Raw genomic sequence first — 24,134 nt, forward strand, 5'->3', positions numbered from 1 at the left:
ACTAAGCAGTCGCCATTATAGATGGTTATTCCATGTGGGACAGCTTCTCGAGGCAATGCAAATAAGAGGAGGGCAGATAGTGAAGCTAGAGTATTTAATATACAACATGTATAATTGATGACAACGGCTGTGAAATATAGTGTAGATTCAGAGGGTGGAAGCTTATTATAATTTTTATCTTTAAAGAAGCTGCAAAGTGGCCTCCAACAATGTTTCTTTAAGAAATTGTGCAAATTATGGCTTTGAAATAATATGATTAGAAGTTATGTGAAAACTGTCAGAAACAGTGTAGATCCCCTCAAGAAAGGGTAGTGAGGTGAAATAATAGATGAAAAATTGCTAGTCTGGTATTACATTACTCCGCTACTAATCTCTTTTCATCAGCGGATAAATGAGAGGCAGTGACGAGGTAATCAAATCGGGAAAGCCACATAAGTGGGTCCTGTCGAAATCGCCTGTCTCTGTGACAACATGGCTTGACAGGACATCAGGTTTTAACGCTTTGAGTTTTTGGTCATGGCGCATATGTTATTTGGATCAAGGTTGACTTCCATGGATTAGCATCTGTCAGCTTTATATTCAGCGACACCACTAGGCTTCAGAGAGCAGATTACTGCCAAAGATGCTGATAGCCACTTGTGACTGACTGTGGCACATTGCGTTCTTGTCTTATCTGACATAGCTAAAGTTGCCTCTTTACAAGTGTGAGACAGATCCCTCTGCAAGTGAACAACCACGGAGAGCATACATCAGTGATTCTTGGACCGCAAGTCCCATAACGCTCCACTGAAACAGACAGTTTGTTATAGTCTCCTGGCTTTTTGGTTCGACTGTTGCATTTAATGAACATGGGGAACTAGAGTTTGGGGCAAACTTTAAAGAATATACAGTACTTCATCAAGCCTAACATTATCCTCACTGAATGCTGCTCTAGATTAATGTTTATTGTAATGTAAATCATTTTCTGGCCTACTGTAACATGAGAAAAGTAGAACAGGTACTGTAAATAGAACAACCTGTCCAAGGGCAACATAGCTTTCTTTTTATCACTAAACTCTGAATCACAGGAGAAAGACAAGAGTACGGGGGATGGGCGGTGAAACACAAACAATAAAGTGGAACAAATCCAACAGGCACCCGCTTTATCTCGTTCCCTTCGCCTTCCCCACCTTTTTTCCATTTTTGCTATCTTTCTCTATCTTAATGAGCACCACGGCTTTCTATCGAGGGATGGTGCCAGTGTGATACATCACAGGCAGGACACATACAGGGGAACGAGGACAGGACAGTAGCAGGGTGACAGTGTTGCTGGCAGAGCGATTAAGAGTGCTTAGAGAGGCATGCTGATTCACAGAGTGTGAGCAAAAAAAGCACCATCATGCTCAGGGAAATGGCAGAGGCTGTCATACTCTCTTCAAGATGAAAATGTTAGGAGGACTTCAAATTGCATAAGACTAAGAATGTGGTTTTTTGTGGAGCAGATGCAGAACTGTAGTCAATGTTGAGGTTGAAAGTGGGACAGTTAAAGTTAACACAAATACCAGAACAAATTCAGTTGTATTGAACATTGAGATCTAAATAGTCTTTTTAAATGCACAAATAATGATTAGAATGTTTAAGATCTGCCTGCAATCAGTGCATTAAAGGTAATGCATATTTAAAGGCACAATGTGTAGAATTTTAGAAATGTTCCTATTTTGGCAACCTCCAGTGGCAGTACCAAAAGAGACACTGTGACAGACAGAAATGTATGCTGCCATCCTCCTTTCCCCCACCGGATCCAACCCAGGGAAACAAAGATAAATGGGCTGAAAGCAACAGATGGACTGCAAAAACTTTAACTGGGAAAAAAATACAACCACATAAAAAAATCTGCATATAATAGCTTTAAATAGGTTTCTACAGATGAAAATTCTTCCATTGTTTTGAGTAGTAAAACTACTTATTTTTGACGTTATTAACTAGGGAAGATAAAGCGAAGTCAACTTCCAGTGGTGGAATCTCGACTGTAATGAGACTCAAGTCCTGCAGCCTGGATTTGTGTAATATCACATCCTCAGCCACTGAATACCATGTGCTTGACACCTTTTTGAGAAGCAGTTAAATCTTTGAGAGTGTCACATTGAGAATGACATTAACAGGCTTATGTTCTCCCTGCTAAGCACACTCTAGTGAAAGGGGTAGTTATAATTGCTCATCGGTCTGAGTTAAAATGTCTGGTCATAAAGTCAGGCTACACTGTGAGCCCGTGGCGTAATCAGAAATACTCACTGTACAAAGTCTGAGAGCTCACTTGCATAATATGATCTCATTATTCAAAGGCAATGTTGCAGCACATTAACAGAAGGTGACCTTTCCATTTGTTTGCAGCAGATGCTGCCTCTTATTTGATTTTACTGCTTTTAGTCGTGCGGACTCAGATCAAAGTTGAAGTATCTATATTTCTATAAAGCCTATCAATTCCTTTCCTTTAAATTTCAGATGTGGCAGCTAAGAGCAGAGTTTAATTGAACAAAACCTGGGAGTGGAAACCCCAGAGCAGCACCATCAGGGCCCTGCCTCACCAGCGTGAGGCGATTACTGAGCCGCTACATAAATGCCGAGGCTCGATTGGAGAGTGCGTCCATGTCTGTGCTCTATGTGAAATCAGTAATGAGCCAGCAAGTGCCAGGAGAGACTAGCAGGCCAGCTCATTGCCATGCATAGTATAAAGAAGCAGGGACAGCAGGGGAGTCCCAGAGGCAATATAGAAAAGGAAACGGGGTATATTGTCACTCTCATGGGGGGTACATTACTTGAGAGATGCTCTTAGCTGATAACAACAGTAGGATAAGACACCAGATTGCCACATATAATGTGGGACATGATAGTGTTTCTGGTTAAGCAAAGCTTAGCAGTGGCTCCATTTCCTTGTAGTTACCGGAATCGGAGCACAAAATACAGCAGGTCTCCTGTACACAAGCCAAGAACAATCATCGATATTCTATTTTTGCCCATATGAGACACAGATTAGATAATCAAAAGTGAGCATATTTTTATGGGAGAAGAAATGGAAATGTCAATATGCTTATTCAAGTTCAAAGGATTTCTTCCCGAACAGTGTTTGATGACCCCTGTCCTTCCCTCTGTCTTTTGTTTACCTGTGTTTTAGATACCTGGTGGGTAGGGTAGGGGATCATCAGTGCCAACTGGGAGCACCTGAGCCCAGTCCTGGGCCCAGCTACCCAGTACATTGCTGTGCCTTCGTCCTCTAGTAGGGCATCTCCCAGTCTGTTTTTATGAAAAATCTGATAAAACTCCATGTTTTTGCAATGACTACGACAAAGTAAACAACATAACTAAGCCTTTTCTGCTGCACATGGAGGACTGCATACATCACGTGGGTCTGGCTAAGTTTGTCAGTTGAAGGGATATTGGCAGGTTCCACTCTCTGCGCGTGCACGTGCAATCTTGGCTTTCATTACTCTGGACTGTACGAATATACATGAGCTTCGGACTCAGGTATGCGCCGGCAACATTCCAACGTCTGATGAATAATTTGGTTATCTTGAGGTTGGAGGGATGTGCATGTTCAGCGGATTAGAGCTCTGTTTGATCGCCTGGCCGAGGGCCGTCTCACTGTCAATCTGGCCAAGTGTGAGATTGCCAAGGCGATAGTGACATATCTTGGCAGAGTGGTTGGGCAGGGTCAGGTGTGCGTCCTGTGCATGAAAAGGTGCGGGCAGTGGAGAAGCATGCCCCCCTCTTGGCCTTGTTAGCTACTACTGTAGCTTTTGTAAGAATTTTTCCACCGTGGTTGCGCTGTTATCTGACTAAAAGTGACAAAATCTGTGTGGTCCCCCAAGTGTCAAAGTGCATTTGGGAATGTCAAACTTGTTGAGTTCTGCTCCTGTTCTGGCTGAACCACGTCTGGATGATCCTTTCAAGCTCCAGGTGGATACCAGTAATGTGGGTGCTGGTGCGGTTTTGTTGCAGGAAGGCAAGGATGACATTGAAAGACCTGTTTGCTACTTCACAAGGAAAGGTAACTCCTATCAGCTTAACTTTTCAGTGATTGAGAAGGAGGCTTTGGCTCTGATTTTAGGTTTTGAGGGGCAAAGCTAATATTGTGGCAGACGCTTTGTCCCCTGCCCCCTGGGTTAATTTTCTATGCTAATTTTGGGGTTTCCATCAATGCCTGTTTCTGTTTTGCTCTCTCACTCACTATTAATTTGTTTCCAGGATCCAGTGGCTGAGGTGTGAGAAGGGTGGTGGGACAGTACCAATGTGATTTCCATGTGCTGGGCGTAGTTAACTGTTGTTGACTATTAATTTTGTTGTATATATTGTGTGAATTGTTGTTTTGTGGGATCCTTTTTGGGACCCCTTTTTCTATGGGGGAGGGGGGCTGATGACCCCTGCCAATCTGTCTTGGTGGGCGGGGCAGGGGATCATGAGTGCCAACTGGGAGCACCTGGGCCCAGCACTCCCAGGCTTTGGAACAGGCTGTTTCCCAGTTTATCCTCCCCATCTGAGCATTTGGGTTTTGGTTGGCATTATGTTTGGTTTATCCCCTACACCATCTTGCAACAGGCACACCACACTACCACACATGCACCACCTATACCACTGGCTATACTGACTTTTTCACATCCCGCAATGTTTTCTTTGCTTTTTTATATTCCTTAATAAAATTTTGTTGTTTCTCCCGCGTTTGTTTTCCGCCTCCCCTCATTTGTTGTGGCTTGTTGACAATACATCTTTACATTATTTCTTCTCTTACATTATGGCAGTAGTGGTGCAAAAACATGAACGTTAGTTGGTTTTATTCCGTCATAAAAAACACCTGCACATAACACACTTTCCCACATATTCACATATTCAAACCATAAAACATGCACATGCAGAAACACAACAAAAAAACAGCACATAAATAGAATTGAAGCATGCTCACAACAGACACATGACACAGTGTCTGTTGAGTGCTGGCAGAGTCCTGCAGCATTTCACTAGAGAAATGACTCGCCTGCCAGATGTTGGTTAATATGTCTGTCTGTTGATTATAGCTTGTTTCAGAGCTGATGCAAATGTCCTTGATGCCCAGTAAAAAATGTTTGTCATGTATCAGCTAACAGAAACACCTGAGACCATTTCCATGAGGAAAAGGCAAAACAGGCAACGTCTTACAAGCTGTGATGTGTTTACTGATCTGCATTAGGGTTTAACCAACATAGTCTTTTTTTTTTAGGGCAGATACTGTTAATAGTATTCCTAGATCAAGGTTGCTGATAATAGCTAATATTTCTGCTGATAGCTGATCTTACTTAAAGTATAATAAGACACTAAAACTCTCCATTGAGACTCATGAATGAGACTAATGAAATTGTACAAGGTGGGGTAGCAGCTCAAACCACTGCTTCTACTCTTGAGAAGCAATTATGATTAGAAATATGGAAATCTGTTAATTAAAGCCAAATCAACCGAGGGTATATGGTGCAGGGTTTTTCAGTCGTGGGTAAATTATTTGTATGAAATGAATTGTTTAATGTGAAGTGAGAGGCAAGATGGCAATCGTTTGAGTAGGTAGTGTGTTTGTCAAGTCATAGCTGCTGTGGGGTCTTTCCGTATGACGGGAGAAAATTGATTCATCTCCCTTACCTTCCCAGCTTGCTTGGGGACTTTGTTCATTCATTACTGGCTGAGCTCCAGTGTTTTTTGCATCCCAGAAGGCGAGTGATATTTCCCAGACAGTGTGGCTTCTGAACTGTCAACTACGGTTAAAACTGTATAAGATCTTTCCATTGACCTGCATCTGTTCAAAATAAGTTGACTTGGCTCTCGTCAGCTATTTTAATCTGTGCTCAGCAGAAGGCTAAAACATGCTTCCAGTAACGTTATCTTCAAAATGTGTGTATCTAACAGATTTTTGGGCTGAATGTGGCAGCTTACAGTGAATCAGTGTCGTTGGCTGGGCTGCCTGGCAAAACAGCAGAGGTCGTATGTGACACTGTCATTTTTCACAGATGGTGTAGAGGCTGCAATAGCAAGTAGCTGGAATATCAATAGGCTGATCTCTGAGCATTCACTGAAGAGGTGAGGAAAGGGGGGGAGTAGCTGAGTAGAGGGCACCTTAAAATGACATTCCTGCAATGCTCAGGATAATTTGTGGTAAATCAGGATGAATATAATTTCTATGAAGTGGCATCTAAAGGTCACCGTGAAAGAATTGTGAGCCTCTTGCTGTCAAGACTCGAGACTATTCATCAACAGAAATAAAGAGGAAGTGAATCATTCACTTGGTTTTGATTTGGTTGACCGCATTAATGACTGAAATGGAAAATGGAGAAGAGTCTGGCCAAGACGTTTATTCTTACACTCACTCACTCTATCAAAATTTGTGAACACACAAAGACATGCAAATTCTCTTATGTACATTTCGATCTCATTCCCCACACTTGGCGCTCAGTGACACATGGCCACCTACAGGTTCTCTAGAGAATCTCTGGGTACTCTTTGCAGATTATCACAGCTTGTTTTTCCACCCGCTTGAATGCTATTTCCTGCTCGTTAACTCTCCATTAACATCTCTTGCTCCATGTCCACTTAACACAAGCACTGCCAGCGAGGTCTAGATCTGAGAGGTCACACCTGCAAAGGAGAGTCTTTCCCTGTAATTACATCCTCTCATGCAGAATGCTACTGTCTAACTCTTAATGAGAGGCCGCTGTCAAGTTATTCCATAAGGGATTTGATACTCTCTCTCCCTCCATGATTCACAATCATCAAGTTGGAGGTGAGTCCCCGAGATGTGTTGACAAGGGTAGGGTCTTCCAAGACAAACAGGTCTCAGGTGAGGGGCAACATTTGGAGCAATTTCGAGACCCCTTTTGAATCATCTTCAATAGAAAAGAGGAGTGACCCTGCATAAAACAGTGAAACTGGGAAACCCCTCATGGAGCCAGGACAGGGAAGAGAACTAGTGCTGGAGGCTGATCAGTACCAACTTTTGCCAGTCAAAAGTTTGGACACACTTTCTCGTTAATGGGAAAGTGTGTCCAAACTGTTGACTGGTACTGTAGAAACAGTAGGGCTTATCTTAACACACAACACATGCTCTGGAAACAATACCTGGATAGGGACTGGACTTTTTGGAGTTGCCAGTCATGGAAAGTACAAAGCAAGTGTGATGATGGTCACGAGGAGACGACTGAACTCCACTGTGTTGGTTGCTAATTGTGACTGTTTAGAATATGATGTGTGGGCCAGTGCTATGACCCTTAGAGTAGACACAGGCACACATTCTTAGCTATTAAACCAGAATTTTCTCTGCCTAGACTGTCTCTTGTTGCGATTGTTTGATTTTCATGGATAGAAGCACTCCTGAGGAGTGGAGAGTGTCTGGTTCGGTGACCTTTTGCTGATGACGTAGGTCTCCAGATTTTGTCTGCTCATGACCTTCAGCATACACTTGGCTGGATTGTGGCCAAGTATGAAGCAGTTTGGATGAGGGTGATCCAAGTGAAGGAGTCACTTGGGATCCAAGTGAAGAAGTTCAAGTATGTTTGAGGTCTCCTTCATGAGTTGAGGGTAAGACAGGGCATGAGATTGACAGGAAGATGCAGGCATTGTGCTGGACTGTTGTGGTTAATAGGCAGTTTTGCTCCTAACTAACTTGTTGATCTACATTCCAACCTTTAGCTATGGTTACAACATTAGGGTAGTGACCAAAAGAATGAAATAGTGGTGATACACAGCCACAACTGGCATGCAGGGTGGAACGGGGACAGGGTGAGAAACTCAGTCATCCAGAAGGAGCTTTAATAAAAATGTCTGCCTTTTAAGTTCAAAGGAGCCACTTGTTCTGACCTGAATGCATCCCAGTGGGGAAATTCCCTATGGGGGTTGAGATTGAGATCCTAGATCATATTTTTACAGAATTTGCTGGAGGGAATACATATCCTTTCTGGACAGGAATCAAACCAGGTAGAGCTGTAGGTTGTGGATAGGGAAGACAGATGTCTGGTTGCCTTTGCCCAGACATCCTTCTGTAGCTGAAAATGGATGGATAAATGGCTTTGATCATTTTCTGTATAAATATTTACACTGAATCTCTACAGGCATCTGTCAAGATCTATCCCTCACAGTCTGATACCCTTGAGAAAGTGGAAAGGGCTCTAGGAAATGAATGCAAATCTGTAATTATACTGTACCTCACCAGCTCAAGATTTGGATCATTTTGTAGCCCTATTTCATCAGAACGCTGAGCTGGAGTGTTTGTTTGATGGTTATCAGAACCTTTTTCATTTCCTGCTAAACATTTCTTCAAATATTTGTATGCAGTTGTGTGTCTGTGTGTCTTGTCAGTGTCCCTTTCTGACAGCCCCACAGGAGAGTACTTAACACACAATTTGGATAAAATGAGCCAATATTTACCAAAGCAGGAACTTAACCTCACAATAGAGTCCAAGAAGATGTAAAAGGTTGTCTCAGTGAAGAAATAATTACCAACTGTCATTGATATGAATCAGTTGAAACCTTCCCACATTATCATATTAAACTGAAAAAGTTGCAGTTACACCACCTCTTTAACATTTGTCAAAAAGCCGACATCTGTTCATTTTTGTCTATAATAAGAAAGCCTTATGCTTAGAATGAACAAATGAAGTAATGACTTTCTTTTTTTAAACTTGCTTATACCCATGAACTGTAGTACCAATGAGAGGACCGCTGAATGGATCTGTACCCCCTGTGGACCAGCTGTACTGCAGCAATGATAGGTTTTGCATTCTGGTCATGCTTCTCTGCAAACAGCAAGTAAACAAAGGCCTAACCCTGCACGGTCCCATGGAGAGGGCCAGCAATGAAAATGCATGTAATCATCAAAAGCAAGGGGCAAGTGCCCTGGGCTTTACCTTGGATCAGTGCTCAGAGATGGGGAATGGGAATCTGGACACCAGGGAGGCAGCCAAATGTATCGGTTTAAGTGCAGCTACACAGCTGCCACATTTTTATAAATAGTGTTTCTTGTATTTACGGTTGAAGCTATATCAACATAAAGCCAACACCTGTTGTCTGTCCCTGACCTGTATAGGTGGTTATATAGATTCAAATAAAAGGCAAAGCATGCATTGCCATTTAAGCAAAAATGCAACAATTGTTTATTACCTCAGAACTGTTATTCGAGTTTACTCATTGGTCATCTGACTAGCCTCAAGTACAAAAGACAAAGTGAGGGCAGAAGTTGTGGAGAAAGGGTGAGGTTGGTCCTTTCTGCTTCCCAGAGGGCATAAGCAATTTTCAGCTCTAGTGAGCCAGCCCCAGGAATACCTAAATCTGAACACAGAACAATATTCAAGCTCATTTATTCACATCCTCCCATGGCAGCAACTGACTTGTCTCATTTTTTAAAATTTTTTTTTAGACTACACTAAACAAAAAGAGCAAGTTTAGGAATACAATGACATGTGTTGAACTTAATGTATTGCACAGCAGAATTTAAAGGATGGTTCAGATAAACCATGATGACAAGTCTAACTTATGTTTTACCTCTAGTGAGTAAAGTATTATGGGAAATCTCAATATTCATCTCTCCTGGGATGATTATAATGACGGTGTCATTCATGGTTCTGATTAGGCTCTGACAGATGCACTGGCACTGACTGCAGTAGTGCTGAAACTTGCAGGTAAGCTCTGTGATTGATAGCTATGCTAAGAGTGCCGCTGCTGTTCTCTCCAGGTGATAGCAGCTGCACTCATGCTCAGCGGTCTGGGATGCCAGTGTTTGCAGTCAACACAGAAGTACAGACGTCTTTCTTCTGTTTAGCACAACTTCCCTACTATGACTTACTGTATCTTTATATTATATTTAAGCAGGACTCCTACAAGAAAAATGTAAAACTACAGCCTTATGGGTGAAATTAAGCAAAAAAATATGCTTCCCTTGGGAGCAGAAGTGTCATTTTATGAAGTAGGTTGATGCTAGGATGACTCACAGTGTGTGGATGGAAGCTTTAAAACCAAGTCTTGGATCCCTTGAGACCTTTTTAGAAAACCATGGCTGTCCACATCCAGCTGAAAAGGATTTGTGCATCTTTAGTTGACTCTAGCCAGGGCATAGCTCTCGCTGTGTTGTGGCAAAGATTTCAGGTGTGGGACGAGGCTTATGGCAGCTGGAGGTGGACAAAGAGCAGCAAGGGGAGTTAACTGCCTCCACTGTGCTATGACCATCTATACTGATCCACTTTATTTCTCTAATCCACTTGTCTCAAGCGAGCCACAAGTGTGTCCCATTTGTATTGTTGGTGTTTTTGAATATAAATCTGTGGACTTAAACATTTTATGGGGATTAGGCCAGCTTAGCTCCATGCCTAATGCAATGATTAGGGATTTCTGGCACAGCAGATAAGTGAATGTTCACTAGTTACTCAGCAACTGTGCTCAACTGTTAAAGACCTTAAGCCGAAATGGCAAAGTCTTGGACAAGGCAGCACTCCAGCTGCAGTTGTGTGTCACCCATAACACTTCATTAACTTTGGCTACACAGCGGTACACGAGTTTCACATTGGTCATTGACCATCTGATGAAGTCAACAATCTAATGTCACAATTAAGTTCAAGTGAGTGACTACACAGATGATGTTGATAAAGATGGTCTAAATGTAATCTGTGTTTACAAGAATGAAAAAAAAAGCAGAAAAGGGGGGAAGAGAGAGGAAAAAGCAGAATATTCCTGCTATGCTAGATTTTTTTTTTAATATTACATCTACAAATTTAGCATTTAGGAAACGTATTGGACTGAATAAAACAGCTTAATTGAAGTTTGATTAGTTATTTTACAAAATAGGGCTTGAGGAAAAAGCTGAAGTAGTACTCCACTCTGATGATATTTATGTCAAACTGAGAAGTGATAAGCCACCGAGGTGAACATAAAATTTAACCTACAGCACCTGATTCTGCTCCAAGAGTTGTGACCCAGCTCAAGACGGAGAGCAGACAAATCACATTACTCCTAATATCAAAGGCCTATGAAGCGAAGAAGTGAGTGGTGTATAAATCAAAGCAAGGTCTACAACACAGGCGAATGTTTAAGGTTAAAAGCGAGAACTAGTGGGTCACTTGGGGATCAAAAGAATTTTACAGTGCTGTATGAAGAGAATTTTTAAGTGCAAGTTGGAAATGAACCTTTTGAAGATAAAATGTCAGCTCCAATTTTGTCAATAATTCCTTTTTTAATATGGATTCCTTGGTAATATGGACTGTGTGTGGCATGTAATTACACTACCCCGCTCTCTTTTTTAAGAATGTACGTGCTAGCATTGCATAGTTTAAAAAGGTAGACGGAAGATTGATCTTAAAATGCCCATCAGCTGCAAATATAAGGGTTTGGAAATACATTCAGAAGACAGAAGAAATGAAATGACAGTTTTTTTCAAGCCAGAAGCTAGTGATTAGGCATTATGTGGTCAGAAAATGTATCCATCAAAGTGGATGGGCAGACAAAAGCCTAGAAAAAGAGAATGGCTTTGAGCACTCTGCATGAAAAAATGATTATCAAGCTGATAACAGTGCAGAAACCTAGGCTTTGAAAAGATAGCAAAGGCATTTATTCATACATCACATGGATTTCTACATAGAGAAATCTGTTGCTAATGCCTGTTTTATTTTGTCATATGCAGGTCGGGTATTTGTTGGTTTAATATGGTTCAAATTCAGTATTTGGAAACACCTTTATTCAAACTTAGACATTAAATAAAGCCAGTTGTCCAGAGTAAACAAGTTCTCTCTTCCACAGATTAGCTTAGCGCCATCACGCTGAGGCTGCCATTGGGATATCCTCATTTGACTTGTTGCCTCATTTCCACCCATCTCACTTTTCATCAACCATTCATGTGCATTTTGATTGCGCAGTGCCTTTTTAGTGTGTGTGTGTGTGTGTGTGTGTGTGTGTGTGTGTGTGTGTGTGATTTCTCTATAATGTAGCAGGTGTCTAATGGGGAGATGTTTATTTATGCATTGATTATGAAAAATATCTGTGCCAGATATCTGTGCTTCTAATTACCAATCTAATTGGTGTACAGCCAGAATTGTCACTGTTGTTTGATGAATTGCTCTCAGATGGGCTAAAAACTGATAGTAACACAGAAAAGGTCACACTGCTCATACTGATGGCTTAGTGAGACATACAGCACATATTTATATTTTATAATCTACCTCTGGATCATCACTATTCAACATGTTGAAAGATGGAATTGTATCCTTTTGTAGCATATTGAATATATTTTACTGAATATGACTCAAACTGCTGCTGATATCCTTTTTTTGTTTGTTTTATAGATTTTTGAAAGATTCATTCTCTTAAATGTATTTGTCTAAATACTCTGAAAGTTGAAGGTAAATGGTTGATATTTCTTTCTCACTGAGAAAAGAGGTGAAGTACTCTTCATGAGTTCAACATAATAGTATAATATATTATAACTGTACTTTACCCCAGACCTTATTGTAACTGCCATTCAAAAGAATGACTAAAAAGCTGAAACTGACAATCGTCTTTTTGCACCTCATTACAAATATTGTCCTCTCTTTTTTTTTTATAGGTTCCATCTGAGTAGGAGGTGGCAACAAAAGACCAAATGCCATGGATGTATTCAATTTCACCTACTGGAATGCCTCTGAAGGCAACGACACACAAGTTGTGGAAGAGAGCGAAAGCGCCTACAAGACTGTGGAGGTGGTGTTCATCGTGTTGGTGGCCGGTTCCCTCAGTTTGGTTACAGTCATTGGAAATATCCTGGTCATGCTTTCCATCAAAGTTAATAGAAACTTACAGACTGTCAACAACTATTTTTTATTCAGCCTTGCATGTGCTGACCTAATTATTGGCCTCTGCTCTATGAACTTGTACACAGTCTACATAGTAATGGGGTACTGGCCCCTGGGGCCAGTGGTGTGTGACTTGTGGTTAGCGTTGGACTATGTTGTCAGCAATGCGTCTGTCATGAATCTTCTCATCATAAGCTTTGACAGATATTTCTGTGTCACTAAGCCCCTCAGCTACCCTGTCAAAAGGACCACCAAGATGGCAGGAATGATGATTGCTGCAGCCTGGGTCCTATCTTTTATCCTCTGGGCACCAGCCATTCTCTTCTGGCAGTTCATTGTTGGTGGGCGGACAGTGCCTGAGAAGGAGTGCTACATTCAGTTCTTCTCTAATGCCGCTGTCACGTTTGGCACAGCCATCGCCGCCTTTTACCTGCCTGTCATTATCATGATTCAACTCTACTGGCAGATCTCCAGAGCGAGCAAGAGCCGTGTGAAGAAGGATAACTGCAAGCCATCAGGAGCCAACCCAGAGCCCATCTCCCCTGTCCAGAGGAGGAATAACACACCAAAACCCAACAATAACAATGTGCCAGGGGAAGATACGGGGCCTTCTCAAAGCCAGCATGCTGATGATGGGGCTGTCCAGCATGATGGAAAATTGCAGAATGGTAAAGGACCTTCCTCAGCCACTGCTGACGGGGAAACCGAAGGTGACGATTTGGCAAGGGAGAACTGCTCCCCTGGAGAAGAGAAAGAGAGCTCCAATGACTCAACATCTGGTAGTGTGGCCGCATCCAACCAGAAGGAAGAGGAAGCGGCACCCTCCACGGCCAATTCCAGCGCCGAGACAACCCAACCGCTCCCGCGTCAACGAGCCAAGGCAGGGGGCTCCAAACTGACCTGTATCAAGATCAAGACTAAATCGCCCAAGGGTGACTGCTACACGCCATCCAACACCACCGTCGAGATCGTCCCAGCCTCTGAGCGGCAGAACCACGTGGCTCGGAAGATTGTGAAGATGACTAAGCAACCTCCCAACAAGAAGAAGAAAGCGGCATCATCACGGGAGAAAAAAGTGACCCGCACCATAATGGCCATCCTGGTAGCTTTTGTAGCCACCTGGACTCCTTATAATGTGATGGTGCTTATTAACACCTTCTGCTCCAGCTGCATCCCCAACACAGTGTGGACTATTGGCTACTGGCTGTGTTACATCAACAGTACCATCAATCCGGCCTGCTATGCTCTGTGCAATGTCACATTCAAAAAGACATTCAAACATCTTCTCCTCTGCCAGTATAAAAATATTAGGTCAGCCAGATAAATTTGGGCCACTTGGGAGGAAGAGTTTTAAGTATGAGTTGACTGTATGTGTGTGCCATCCGTGTGTGTGTGGGTGTGTGTCTGTGAAAGAGGTTTGTGAGCATGATAAATACTGCAAGAGTACATTTGAAATTACTTTCCACCATTTCATCATTAGTTTTCCAGTTTCTCTCTCAATAACCGGTTGTAGCATTTTACACAAATCCAACTGATGCCAGTTGCGTTGAGATGTGTCATGCAGAAGCAGTGCAGAAAAGGAAGGTTGTGAAAAATTCAGAGTTATTCAGAGTTGTAAACTCAAAGAAAAAAAAAAAAAGAACAAGGGTGTGTAAAGCAGGGAGCACTTGGGAGTGACACTGGGCTGATAAAAAATGAAAAAAGAAGAGAGGAGGAAGATCTGCGCTGTGTGAAAACACAAGAAAAACTTCAAAATGGGAAAATAGGGCTGACTGAATTTACAAACCTCAGAAGTTTGAAGTTCAGTGAAGATACCTGTAGATAACTGTACATATCAGTGTATACTCAGTATTTGTGTGAGCACACATATGGGTGTGTGTGTGGGGTTGGAGTATGTGTGTACACCCATGTGTGCCCCTCCGCCTGCCTTCTTTCCTTGTGTCTGTGATCCTTATTACGGCACTTTCAACTAGCTACATGTAGAATAAAGTGGGGCAGCCTGTGTAGATTGCCTGTGACATGGTCACATCAGGGCTTGAAGCTATCTCATCCATGAACGAGCCCCTGTCGGAATATGTTGTCATCAATATATAATAGACATGTAAATATATTAAAGCTACACTTGTCAACTTTGCATGTCAACGGGCCCAAATGGTAGCCAGAAATAGTTTTGAACTTAAAAGTTTGGTTCATCCAAATTACCAAGAAACATATTTCTCACTTATTTCTACTGGTGGTGTTTATCCATGCGGGACGGTTAGGATGATTTTATATGAACAGGTTTTTATATCTGTGTCTGAAATGTTAGCCTCCACACAAAAACAGTTTTCATGAGTGGACTTTTGTTTGTGCTCACAGCAGTGGAAAACAACTTTTAAAAAATTCAGTAGCAAACATGTCTTTCCAGAAACAATGCCCTGGTTACACAGACCACAGTTTACTTCATTGAAACTACTTTCTAACAAAGAAATACTACAATAAAATACTACAATAAAATGAATACAACTGTCAGTTAGTGATCAAATATTTTTTGTAATTTTAGCTGACCTACCCTTTAAATGTGAATTCAAAGTACATACAGGATGTTGACCCATATTGTTTCATAAAATGAGATGTACTCAACTGCAAAACTTAATTTGGACCAATCAGATTAATCTGTGACCTTGCTAATCAAGAGTTAGATGAGATATTGATACCACTCTCATAACTGTCTGTTAAATATGAAGCAATAGCCAGGAGGCTGTTAGCTTAGCTTAGCATGAAGACTAGACACAAGGGGGAAAAACTTAGCCTGGCTCTCTCTGAAAGTAAAAATCTGTCCAACAACACTTCTAAAAATGACTGATTAACATATTATATATTGTTTGTGTAATCTATAAAAAAGAAGTGTTGAAATGACATGTTGTGCTTTAATGGGGGGCTTTATGCCAGTAACTTTCTTAAGTGTTATCATCACCTTGAGAGTGTTATCGCACGTCCCTACACATAATCCCATGAAAACCATAACTTGTCATTTTTAAATTTTTGATATAGTACTGATTAAATTTTATAAAGGAAAACTCACTGTAAGCATCCTCCCAAATATTATAGAGAATACACAAAAACCTGCAAGAACAACAAACAAACAACAAGTTATGAGTAAATAGGAAAAAAATCTGGCATGAGATTGTTCAGTCAAACTTTTCTGATTTACCAGACGTTTCTACCACATCTCTTCAGCTTCCACAACTGCTGACAGGATTTCTGATATTTATTTTACAGCGGCTATTAAGATATTTATGTTTGCTGTCAAGTTTTTCACCACTGCTAGGAACCCTCCTACACAGTGAGTGAAACAGGTGATCGGAGCTCAGAGCTGTGGCGTATTATCTGCGGGAAGTCATTGTTTTTTTTTTTTTGTTTTTTGTATGTGGATGTGTGGGAGATGTCATTTTATCCTGCTGATTAGTGGATTGATGTCACAGTGTGTGCTGTACCGCACTGTACTGATGATGATGATTGTGAAAACCTGTGTGTGTGTATATGTGGGGGTGCTCTTGTGTGAAGTGTGTGTGTGTATGTGTGGGTATACATGCTGATGTGTGTTTGCGCGCTCCAAGAATGGAGTTTACTTCTGATCACAGGTCACGAGCTTGTGATTTAAATAAGGGCTATTTCCGCGTCTTTATTTGTTCTGTAACTCATCTCCTTTTCACTTTGAAAATGAACATGCGAGTTAATTAATTCTATGAAAAAAAAATCATCCTTTTCTTAGATTAAAAGTAATAAATAGCTGTGCTTATTATAATGATAATGAAAAAATGAGAAAATATCAATTTACTGTAAGACATGTTCTGTGTCTCCATGCGTGTCATCCATCATCTCAACCTAGTCGACAATTCTCTATTACATTAATGTATGCTCACCAGTTGGAGTGATAAATATGCGGGAGCATTTGCCATCAGGAGGTTGCCAGAGTAGTTGGTAGGGGGGCTTTGCAAAAAAAAAAATACGCCTGCACTGAATAGCTCCTCAAGGCTGTCTCCTTAAAGAGAGATCTGGGACAGATCCTATAATGAAAACTCACCATGAGGCTGATCATATTATGGGACGATGTGGAACACCTACATTTGAGATTAAAGATTGCCCATTACACGCTCAGCTTGTGCTTGCATGCTTCGCGCCCATGCCCCACTTAGTGCTCCTCTCAGTCCTGATCCTGTTATAGTCTCTACCTCATATATGAAGTCATGAATGTAATCTAAATATCACATGTAGATTCATTAGCGTCCTCTATTATTCATTCTCATTTTCTCTCTTTCTCCTGCACCCATTATTGCCTTCCTTCCTGCTGTATTATATTGTACTCCCCTATGTGCAGAGCTGGTGCAGGATAAACATCCTTGCACTTGCATTCAAATTTTGTAATAGTAATGACAGAATTAATCACAATTTCACATTAAGCCAGTACATCAATATTTGCATTTTGGCTATTTTTGCTGTCAATCTGTAGCAAAATGGCAAACACATTTCTTGCATGTTAGCTATACACATACATATAGTTGAAGATGTATTCAGATCCTATACTTGAGAATAAGAAGGGCTGCATCTTACAATTATTGTCATTATCAATTAATCTGCCGTTTTCTCGATTAATCGTTAATTCTATAAATCATCAGAAAACAGTGAAAAATGACCATCACAATATATTAGAGCACAAAGTGATGTCATTAAATGTCTTGTTTTGTCTAACCAACAGTTCAAAACTGAAAAATATTCAATCTAAGATGTAAGACCATGAAAAACCGCAAATTCTCACATTTGGGAACCATCAAACGCTTATCACTTTAACTTGCAAATTTACTTAAATGATTAATTGATCATTAAAACAGTTTCCAATATACTTTCTTTTGATTGACTAATTGTATAATCACAGCAGCTTGAAGAATAAGTCATAATACCACAATGTAAAAATAATCTATATTTATATATTATAAGTACAAGTTACACATTCAAAATTTTTCTTAAAGGTGCACTTCACTTTTTTCACATGTCAATGTGGAGTTTGAAAAATGTTAATGTTTACCGAGCAGGGAGGGTCTAATGAAATAAAGCTACTGAGTCGTATCATGGGAAGTTTCTGAGTCTCTTACAAGTCCTCAAACTTTTTGGAATCCCAATAATAGATCATAGAGTACTCTTTAAAGTAAAAATATGTACATATATAAGTATTATTTGTAAAATGTACTTGCCCATTGCCCATTTCAGAGTGTTACATTACTGGATTAGTTTCACTGATACATAAGCAGCATTAATCTTGCCTAGATAATATTGCATCTTTTCACAGGGTGATCATATGTCTTATATGTTTTATACTAAACAAACAGTATTTTCCTCTGAAATGTAGCAGAGTAAAAGTTAAAAAGTAGCATGAAATGGAAAACCCTTAAATCGAGGAACCTCAGACTTGTGTATGTACTGTGGAAAATGTATTTGATTCTGTCCCGTCACTGTTGCACATACATGGGGGGTCCATGTTTATCAATCCCAGCAGTTTCAGCAGGAGCTCAGGCATCCATCCGAGTTCAACATCCAACTATCTGTCACGGTGATAAGTGGAGCCATGTCTGTCTGACATCTGTCACACATCTCGGTAGTGGGTAAAGAGCTTTCCAGAATATCTGATTAATCTTTGCTAAGCTGTCGTTTGAGTGATACCAGCAGGAGAGTAAGTGGCTCACAGTCACAGGTGGTCCAGGGTCCCAGTTTGAGCAGCTGCTTGGGTGTTTGATGGAAGGTGATGGCAGTTTATAACCTCCTGGAGCGGGGAAAAAAAGGGGTGAGATGGACTTTAAAAAAAAAAAAAAACAAGTGCTCTCACTGCAATCATCTCTGCTCCGTGCACTTTCAACATCAGGAGCAAAAGTTCTTACTAACTGTTTCAACCCCTTCAGCTCCTGTTGCCAAGTTGTCGAACGGATGAGAACAAGGCGTTGTCTTTTGCATTGGAAAGTGAAACGGTGGGGAAGTGGGTGATGTGAGAGAACGGGGGCTTATATGATAGAACGAGAGAGCGCCGTTCGGTGACAGTGAGAGACAACGGCTGTCATGCACGCGAGGGAGAGAGCCAGCTGATAGCCTCAAGGTGTACACTTTGTACGTATGTAACAGATAAGCTTGGCTTTGTAGTCATGGTTACGTGGGGGGTTGTGAGAGGGGGAGAAAGGGGAATGAAGCAGTGGCGGAGGAGGGGGGGTGGGGGGGGTATGGTTTGTCACTGACAAAATCCAAAGCTAGAGGATCACACTGCATGTGGACCATGTTTGGAGAAGTCGCAGCCATTCTGGGCAGGTCAGCCAAGGGTTTTGCTGCAGGAATTTGAGCGTCTCAGACAAAACTGGCTGCCTGGTGTAAACAATAAGTAATATGACGCTGTTTACCGTCCCTCCTGAGCTTTTATGGCTCTCAACCTCATTTCGTGCAAACAGAATCCACCGCTTCTTGCTTTATGGTTATCATGATCACAACCTTCGCATTTTACAAGCATTTAATGCATATATCCTCATGTGCAGGACATACATTATAATGTTCATCTGTCTAATGACTAGAATAAACATTGTCACTACTGTAATCACCAGATCATAATGTGCCGTCAGAGCTAGCTGGGCTCCTCTTCATACGGCTTATGTCAAAGGGCTAATCTCCTTTTACGGGAGTACATATGACATGTAACGTTTATCAGAGACGACTTCGAATTCGAAGGTTTCTCTGGCTTCACTCTGGAGGCCGTGAATAACCTGAACAATCTTTGAAGTTGCAGAAGTCACGCAGAAAGTGAAAACGCAGCAGCTTGTACGTGCTGTGAGAATATTATCCGAGACGGAATATATATATCGCCAGATTGTACAGAGCAATTTGAAGTGCCTTACCCAGAGTGACAAACAAATTGCTCTTTTATCCTAAAATCCCTGTTGTATCTTCAGTGTGTCTGTGCTGAAAGTTGTAGATAATGCCGCAGTGTGATGCGCATTAAAGAGCATGTTATTCAGCCTTCCTAAATTATCTTTTTTTTTTTTTTTTTTTTTGTTAAAGATACTGTGTTTTTCAGCTCTGAGCTCCCATTACTGAAATTTCCATTTTAACAGCCGCTGCCAGATTATCGAGGCAATGCAAGTTTGGTGACTGAACAATCTAAAATCATCATCTCAATGTCTTTGAAGTAATTTATCAGAAACTGTACAGTATACAGTCACAGCAGTGACATATTTCAATACTATCCTGGAGGCACAGCGGGCTGTTTTGGTTGATTTTCCATCCACATGTGTGTGCGTGTGTGTGTGTATCTGGTGTGTGTATGTGCGTGTATTCACATTTGTCATAAGGGAAATTATGCTTCCCCCTGCAAACTCTGTGTGTCTGTCATAATATCGAGATCAGTGTTGTCATTTGTGTGAGTGTGTGTGCATGCAGCTTGCTGTGGTGTTTTATTTATTTCCTTTGTTTTTTTTTTTTTTCCCTAAATGGCATCCTCAGCATGAAGACATCAGATTGGACAAAATATCATGGCACACATCAGGGAAGATGCGCACAGTGTGATTGTCTATTTCTCTGTCATCACTCCTTCCTCTTTAAACAGTCTTTCAATAGCAACAGGCTTCCAAAGACTCAGACACAGCTTTGTGTGACACTGGAATACATATAAATACATTATATTGTACATTTTCTATCACATTTTATAAACCTCCGTTTCTTTTATCATTGTACAAATGTAGTATTACAAATTAGAATATGATAAGTGTACAGACAATTTTTTTTTTCTGAAATAAAACAAATGTTTATTTAAGATCTATAGAGATATAAGTATAATAGGTTATGGAAGTATTTCAAAGAGAATATGGTTATAAAAGTATAAGGTATAAATATATGTGCATTTCTTGAGGCATGATTTGCTTAGAAATGGATTCTCGCCTTGCAAAAGGAGCGACCGGATTCAAACTTGGAGCAGAGTTCTGGAGGATTTGAAGAGTGACTTTTTGCACCCAGAAAGTTTAAAAAAAAAAAAAAAAAAAAAAAAAAAAAAGTGCAAACCTGGAAACTCAGAGGAGGACAAAAGCTAAAATGAGTTTCAGTGTGAGCCGAAGGCCCAGAGGCAAGGGCTTCATTTGGATTTCACCTGTAAATTTACCGGGCTTCACACTCACCTTGGGAAGAAGCTGGTTGCCTGTTATATCACTGGACACTTTATAACTTTTGCAATTTTAACAGCCTGGGGGGGAAAAAAAAGAGGTGTTTTTATTTTAGTGGAGCAACCAAAGTGTTGAGGGTTGAATTCTTTGACCCAATCTGAACTTCAAGGGGTCACGATAAACAATTTAAAACAAAAATGGCAAACAAAAATGAAAAAAAAGAAAAATCAGTAGCCTGCTGCAAGTGTTAAATGTACATACAGTGTTCATTTTTCATTTGCTTATGTATGTAGATGTTCATTGTGTATTCACTCACTGTGGCTTGTGGCTTCTCTTCGCAATAGGAAAAATGAATTTAACAGTCTATTGTTTGCATTGTATATATCTATATGATATACATTATATGTAATTCGGATGCGGTACATTTGAAATGTACATACACGTGTTTAATAGCTACTATCTGAATGTTTCCTCCCCCAAGAATCCCCCATCTATTCTCCTCCCCCTTTACCCCACTATGATACTTCCTGTACAGTAACAATGGTATTGATTTCCTTTTTGATGCATTCTTGATTGATTATTTGTTCTGGACAATGAGTGTTAATATCACTGGCCAACTATGACTCTGTAAGATGAACTGCATTAAGTGGTTACATTGTGCCATATTCTTTCAGAATGAAATTCAAATAAAACTATATGAAATGTGTTTGACATTTTTGGAGTTTTTTGACTGTGAGGATGCACAAGGGTGAAAGAGAAATGCTTTCTACCTTTTTCATTTTTTAAAATTTTATTCTTTTTTTTGATTTTGCAAATGTAACAGGATACATAGGAAAATGTTAACTCCGACTGAGGACTAAATAGTGAGGACTTTATATATTTTTACAGCCAGGAGCTGCATGGAGAGTAAAAACCAGAGGGTATAAATTGAGGTACAAAAGAGCAGCAGGAGGAAAACAAACTAACAGTTACATTTTGCACACATGTACAGTAGCTATTTCATGCAGCCTCCAGACAGAACTAACTTATGTTTATTGTTATTGGAAATAAAAGAAAAAATATCATAAACCACAAAATGATCAGAGGAAAGAGTTACAATTAACTTGAGCCACTTCAAAATTTGCAAATGCATGACTTTTTTTGCTCAAGTTAATTAAGCAAAGATGTTTAGAGCTTCACTTTTAGCGAACTGCTTCATTAAGTCAGGGCATGGACCAAAGAGTTTTCCAAATTAGAGTTAGGCTATGCAATTGTAAGACAAATCCTATCCAATTTGTTTTTCAGAAAATAATCCTAGAAATAACATCATTATGTGAAAACACTAGTAAACAAATAGTCATTAGCTATTCGTGCCGCTGAGTATTTTATCTCCTATCGCAACATACAAGTTTCTTATCAGGTGCTAGAAAGAAGAAAAAGTAAAACACGTCACTATAAGTCATATTTCCACTGGTTTTGTCAAAGCTCTAGGCTCCTACTGTCAACCTACAGGACATACACAGAGGAACCATGTTGAAATAGGGCAGTGGACGTCTTTCCACCCTCTTCTTCCTCCCTAGGACAAACAACTGCATCAGTCCATTTGGGTGCGCTCTCGCTTCTTGCCGTCTTTCTTTTGCTTCTTTGCATCTGCAAGGACAGAAAAGAGTGACAACCCACAGTGTTTACTTCGACAAATTCTCTGCCAGAGGTGGTGTGTTTGGAAATAAACAAAATCCCATTGTCTGCATGAAGAGCACCCATGCTCTGCTTCAACTTGTAATAAGCAACCGTTTGAGTTTTAATTAGTTTTTTTTTTGTTTTTTGCCAGAGTGCAGGTTGAGTGCTGTGACACTGCGAGCGTTCCCTCCTCCGCTGTCTCCTGAGGATTGATTTAGTGGCCTGCTGTATGCCCCATGAAAAACCACTTTATGATCTTCCCGCAACAGTGCACTGGTACCTGGCAGCCATGACAGAAGCCACAGTCAATGGCTTCCCTTTCCGCTTTGCGGTCTCTCCGCTCTGGTGAACAGGAAGAGAGCACAACCTGCAGCAGTTTGGCTAGCTAGCTTCTGGCTAGCTGTTTGCTGGACTGTCAATCTGCCGAGCTGTTTGTGCATGCCACTGTGTCTGTGTCTCAGTCTCTTTGTCTTTTTGGCTTTTGCAATCTCTGAACATACATACAACTGTATGTGCAGATATGGGTTACACACCTAAATTAACTCTTTTTAAAATGTTTTTTGGTGATAATACCTTGCCAAATAGGCCTTTTTCATGACATGTCACAGTAGGAAAAGCACAGATTATGCTATTTGAAGCTGTGTGTTTCAGCAACAAGCAAGCAAATTGAGCTAGTTTTAAGCTAGGTATAGATTTGGGCGTTCATTTTGATCAGATATCTGCAGCGGATGTGGTGTCAGAGCCCTTAAGACCTCCTCAAAAGTGCAGACATGTGTTTCCAACTTTGGTTCACACAGCCTGCTTTACATTTCTCAATCAGTGCCGAGACTTTTGACTTGTTTTTGCTAAAGCCAGCAACAGAAACCGGAAGTTAAGAGACAAAACTGGAAATGAAACAAACTGTCTGTCACACTGTGATAGCTGAATAATGTTTCTAACACCTGTGCTTTCTACGACTGCTGTGAAAAAGGCCTATTAAGAAAATTTGTGAATAAAAAGATGTATTTTGTGCTCACTAATTCTATACTTCTCTGTGTATTTGATCATCTTTTTTCAGAAAAAATATATAGTACATCTCCTAATCTCTAACTGTGAGTGGTGTTTTCTAGCAAGCTTTTCAGTTTTCAACATGTTAAACACAGACAGAGATGTAAGCCTGGCTAATCCACACCCTGTTTGTTTAGACCGCATACCTAATCCGAAGCATGTTCCTACTGCACTTACACCTTCTAATTTCAGATGCTCCCACGAGTTTGAAGACGAGTCAAAATGTTAATCAGTGTGTTGCTTATTCAGAGCTAGAACTTGTCATAGAAGTCAAATAAAATGTGAAGGCTTGATTAAATTGTCTGAAAAATCCGATAAGAGGACAGTAATATATGGAAAAACCCATCTTGCTGTATTTTAAAACAGATAATATATAAGAAGACTGTCAATACTTAAATCCTGAATTAATTTTTTGTATGAATGGATTATCTTGAAAAGGACACCTCCACAACTCACAAATCCTCTA

The 24,134-nt window shown here is 40.5% G+C and overlaps 2 protein-coding genes across 4 annotated transcripts in view; one reads left to right on the forward strand and one right to left on the reverse strand.

Annotated features, from left to right (window-relative positions):
- Window positions 1-14,522, forward strand: part of chrm2a (cholinergic receptor, muscarinic 2a) — a 71,304-nt gene extending 56,782 nt beyond the window's left edge. The window contains exons 1-2 of one of the 2 annotated variants that reach the window (XM_042403705.1): window positions 12,757-13,442; window positions 13,524-14,522. In XM_042403705.1, the coding sequence (XP_042259639.1) occupies window positions 12,772-13,442; window positions 13,524-14,121 (1,269 nt within the window). In that variant the 5' untranslated portion in view covers window positions 12,757-12,771 and the 3' untranslated portion in view covers window positions 14,122-14,522. Of the gene's footprint in view, window positions 1-12,571 lie in introns of those variants that run through there. The other variant, XM_042403704.1, reaches the window with a different exon arrangement.
- Window positions 14,523-21,811: 7,289 nt separating this feature from the next.
- ptn (pleiotrophin) overlaps window positions 21,812-24,134 on the reverse strand; it is a 42,197-nt gene continuing 39,874 nt past the window's right edge. For both annotated transcript variants that reach the window (XM_042403702.1, XM_042403703.1), the window contains one exon: window positions 21,812-22,591. In XM_042403702.1, the coding sequence (XP_042259636.1) occupies window positions 22,536-22,591 (56 nt within the window). In that variant the 3' untranslated portion in view covers window positions 21,812-22,535. The remainder of the gene's footprint in view (window positions 22,592-24,134) is intronic.

Source organism: Thunnus maccoyii, chromosome 23 (assembly GCF_910596095.1).
Source record: "Thunnus maccoyii chromosome 23, fThuMac1.1, whole genome shotgun sequence".
Taxonomy (NCBI): Eukaryota; Metazoa; Chordata; class Actinopteri; order Scombriformes; family Scombridae; genus Thunnus; species Thunnus maccoyii.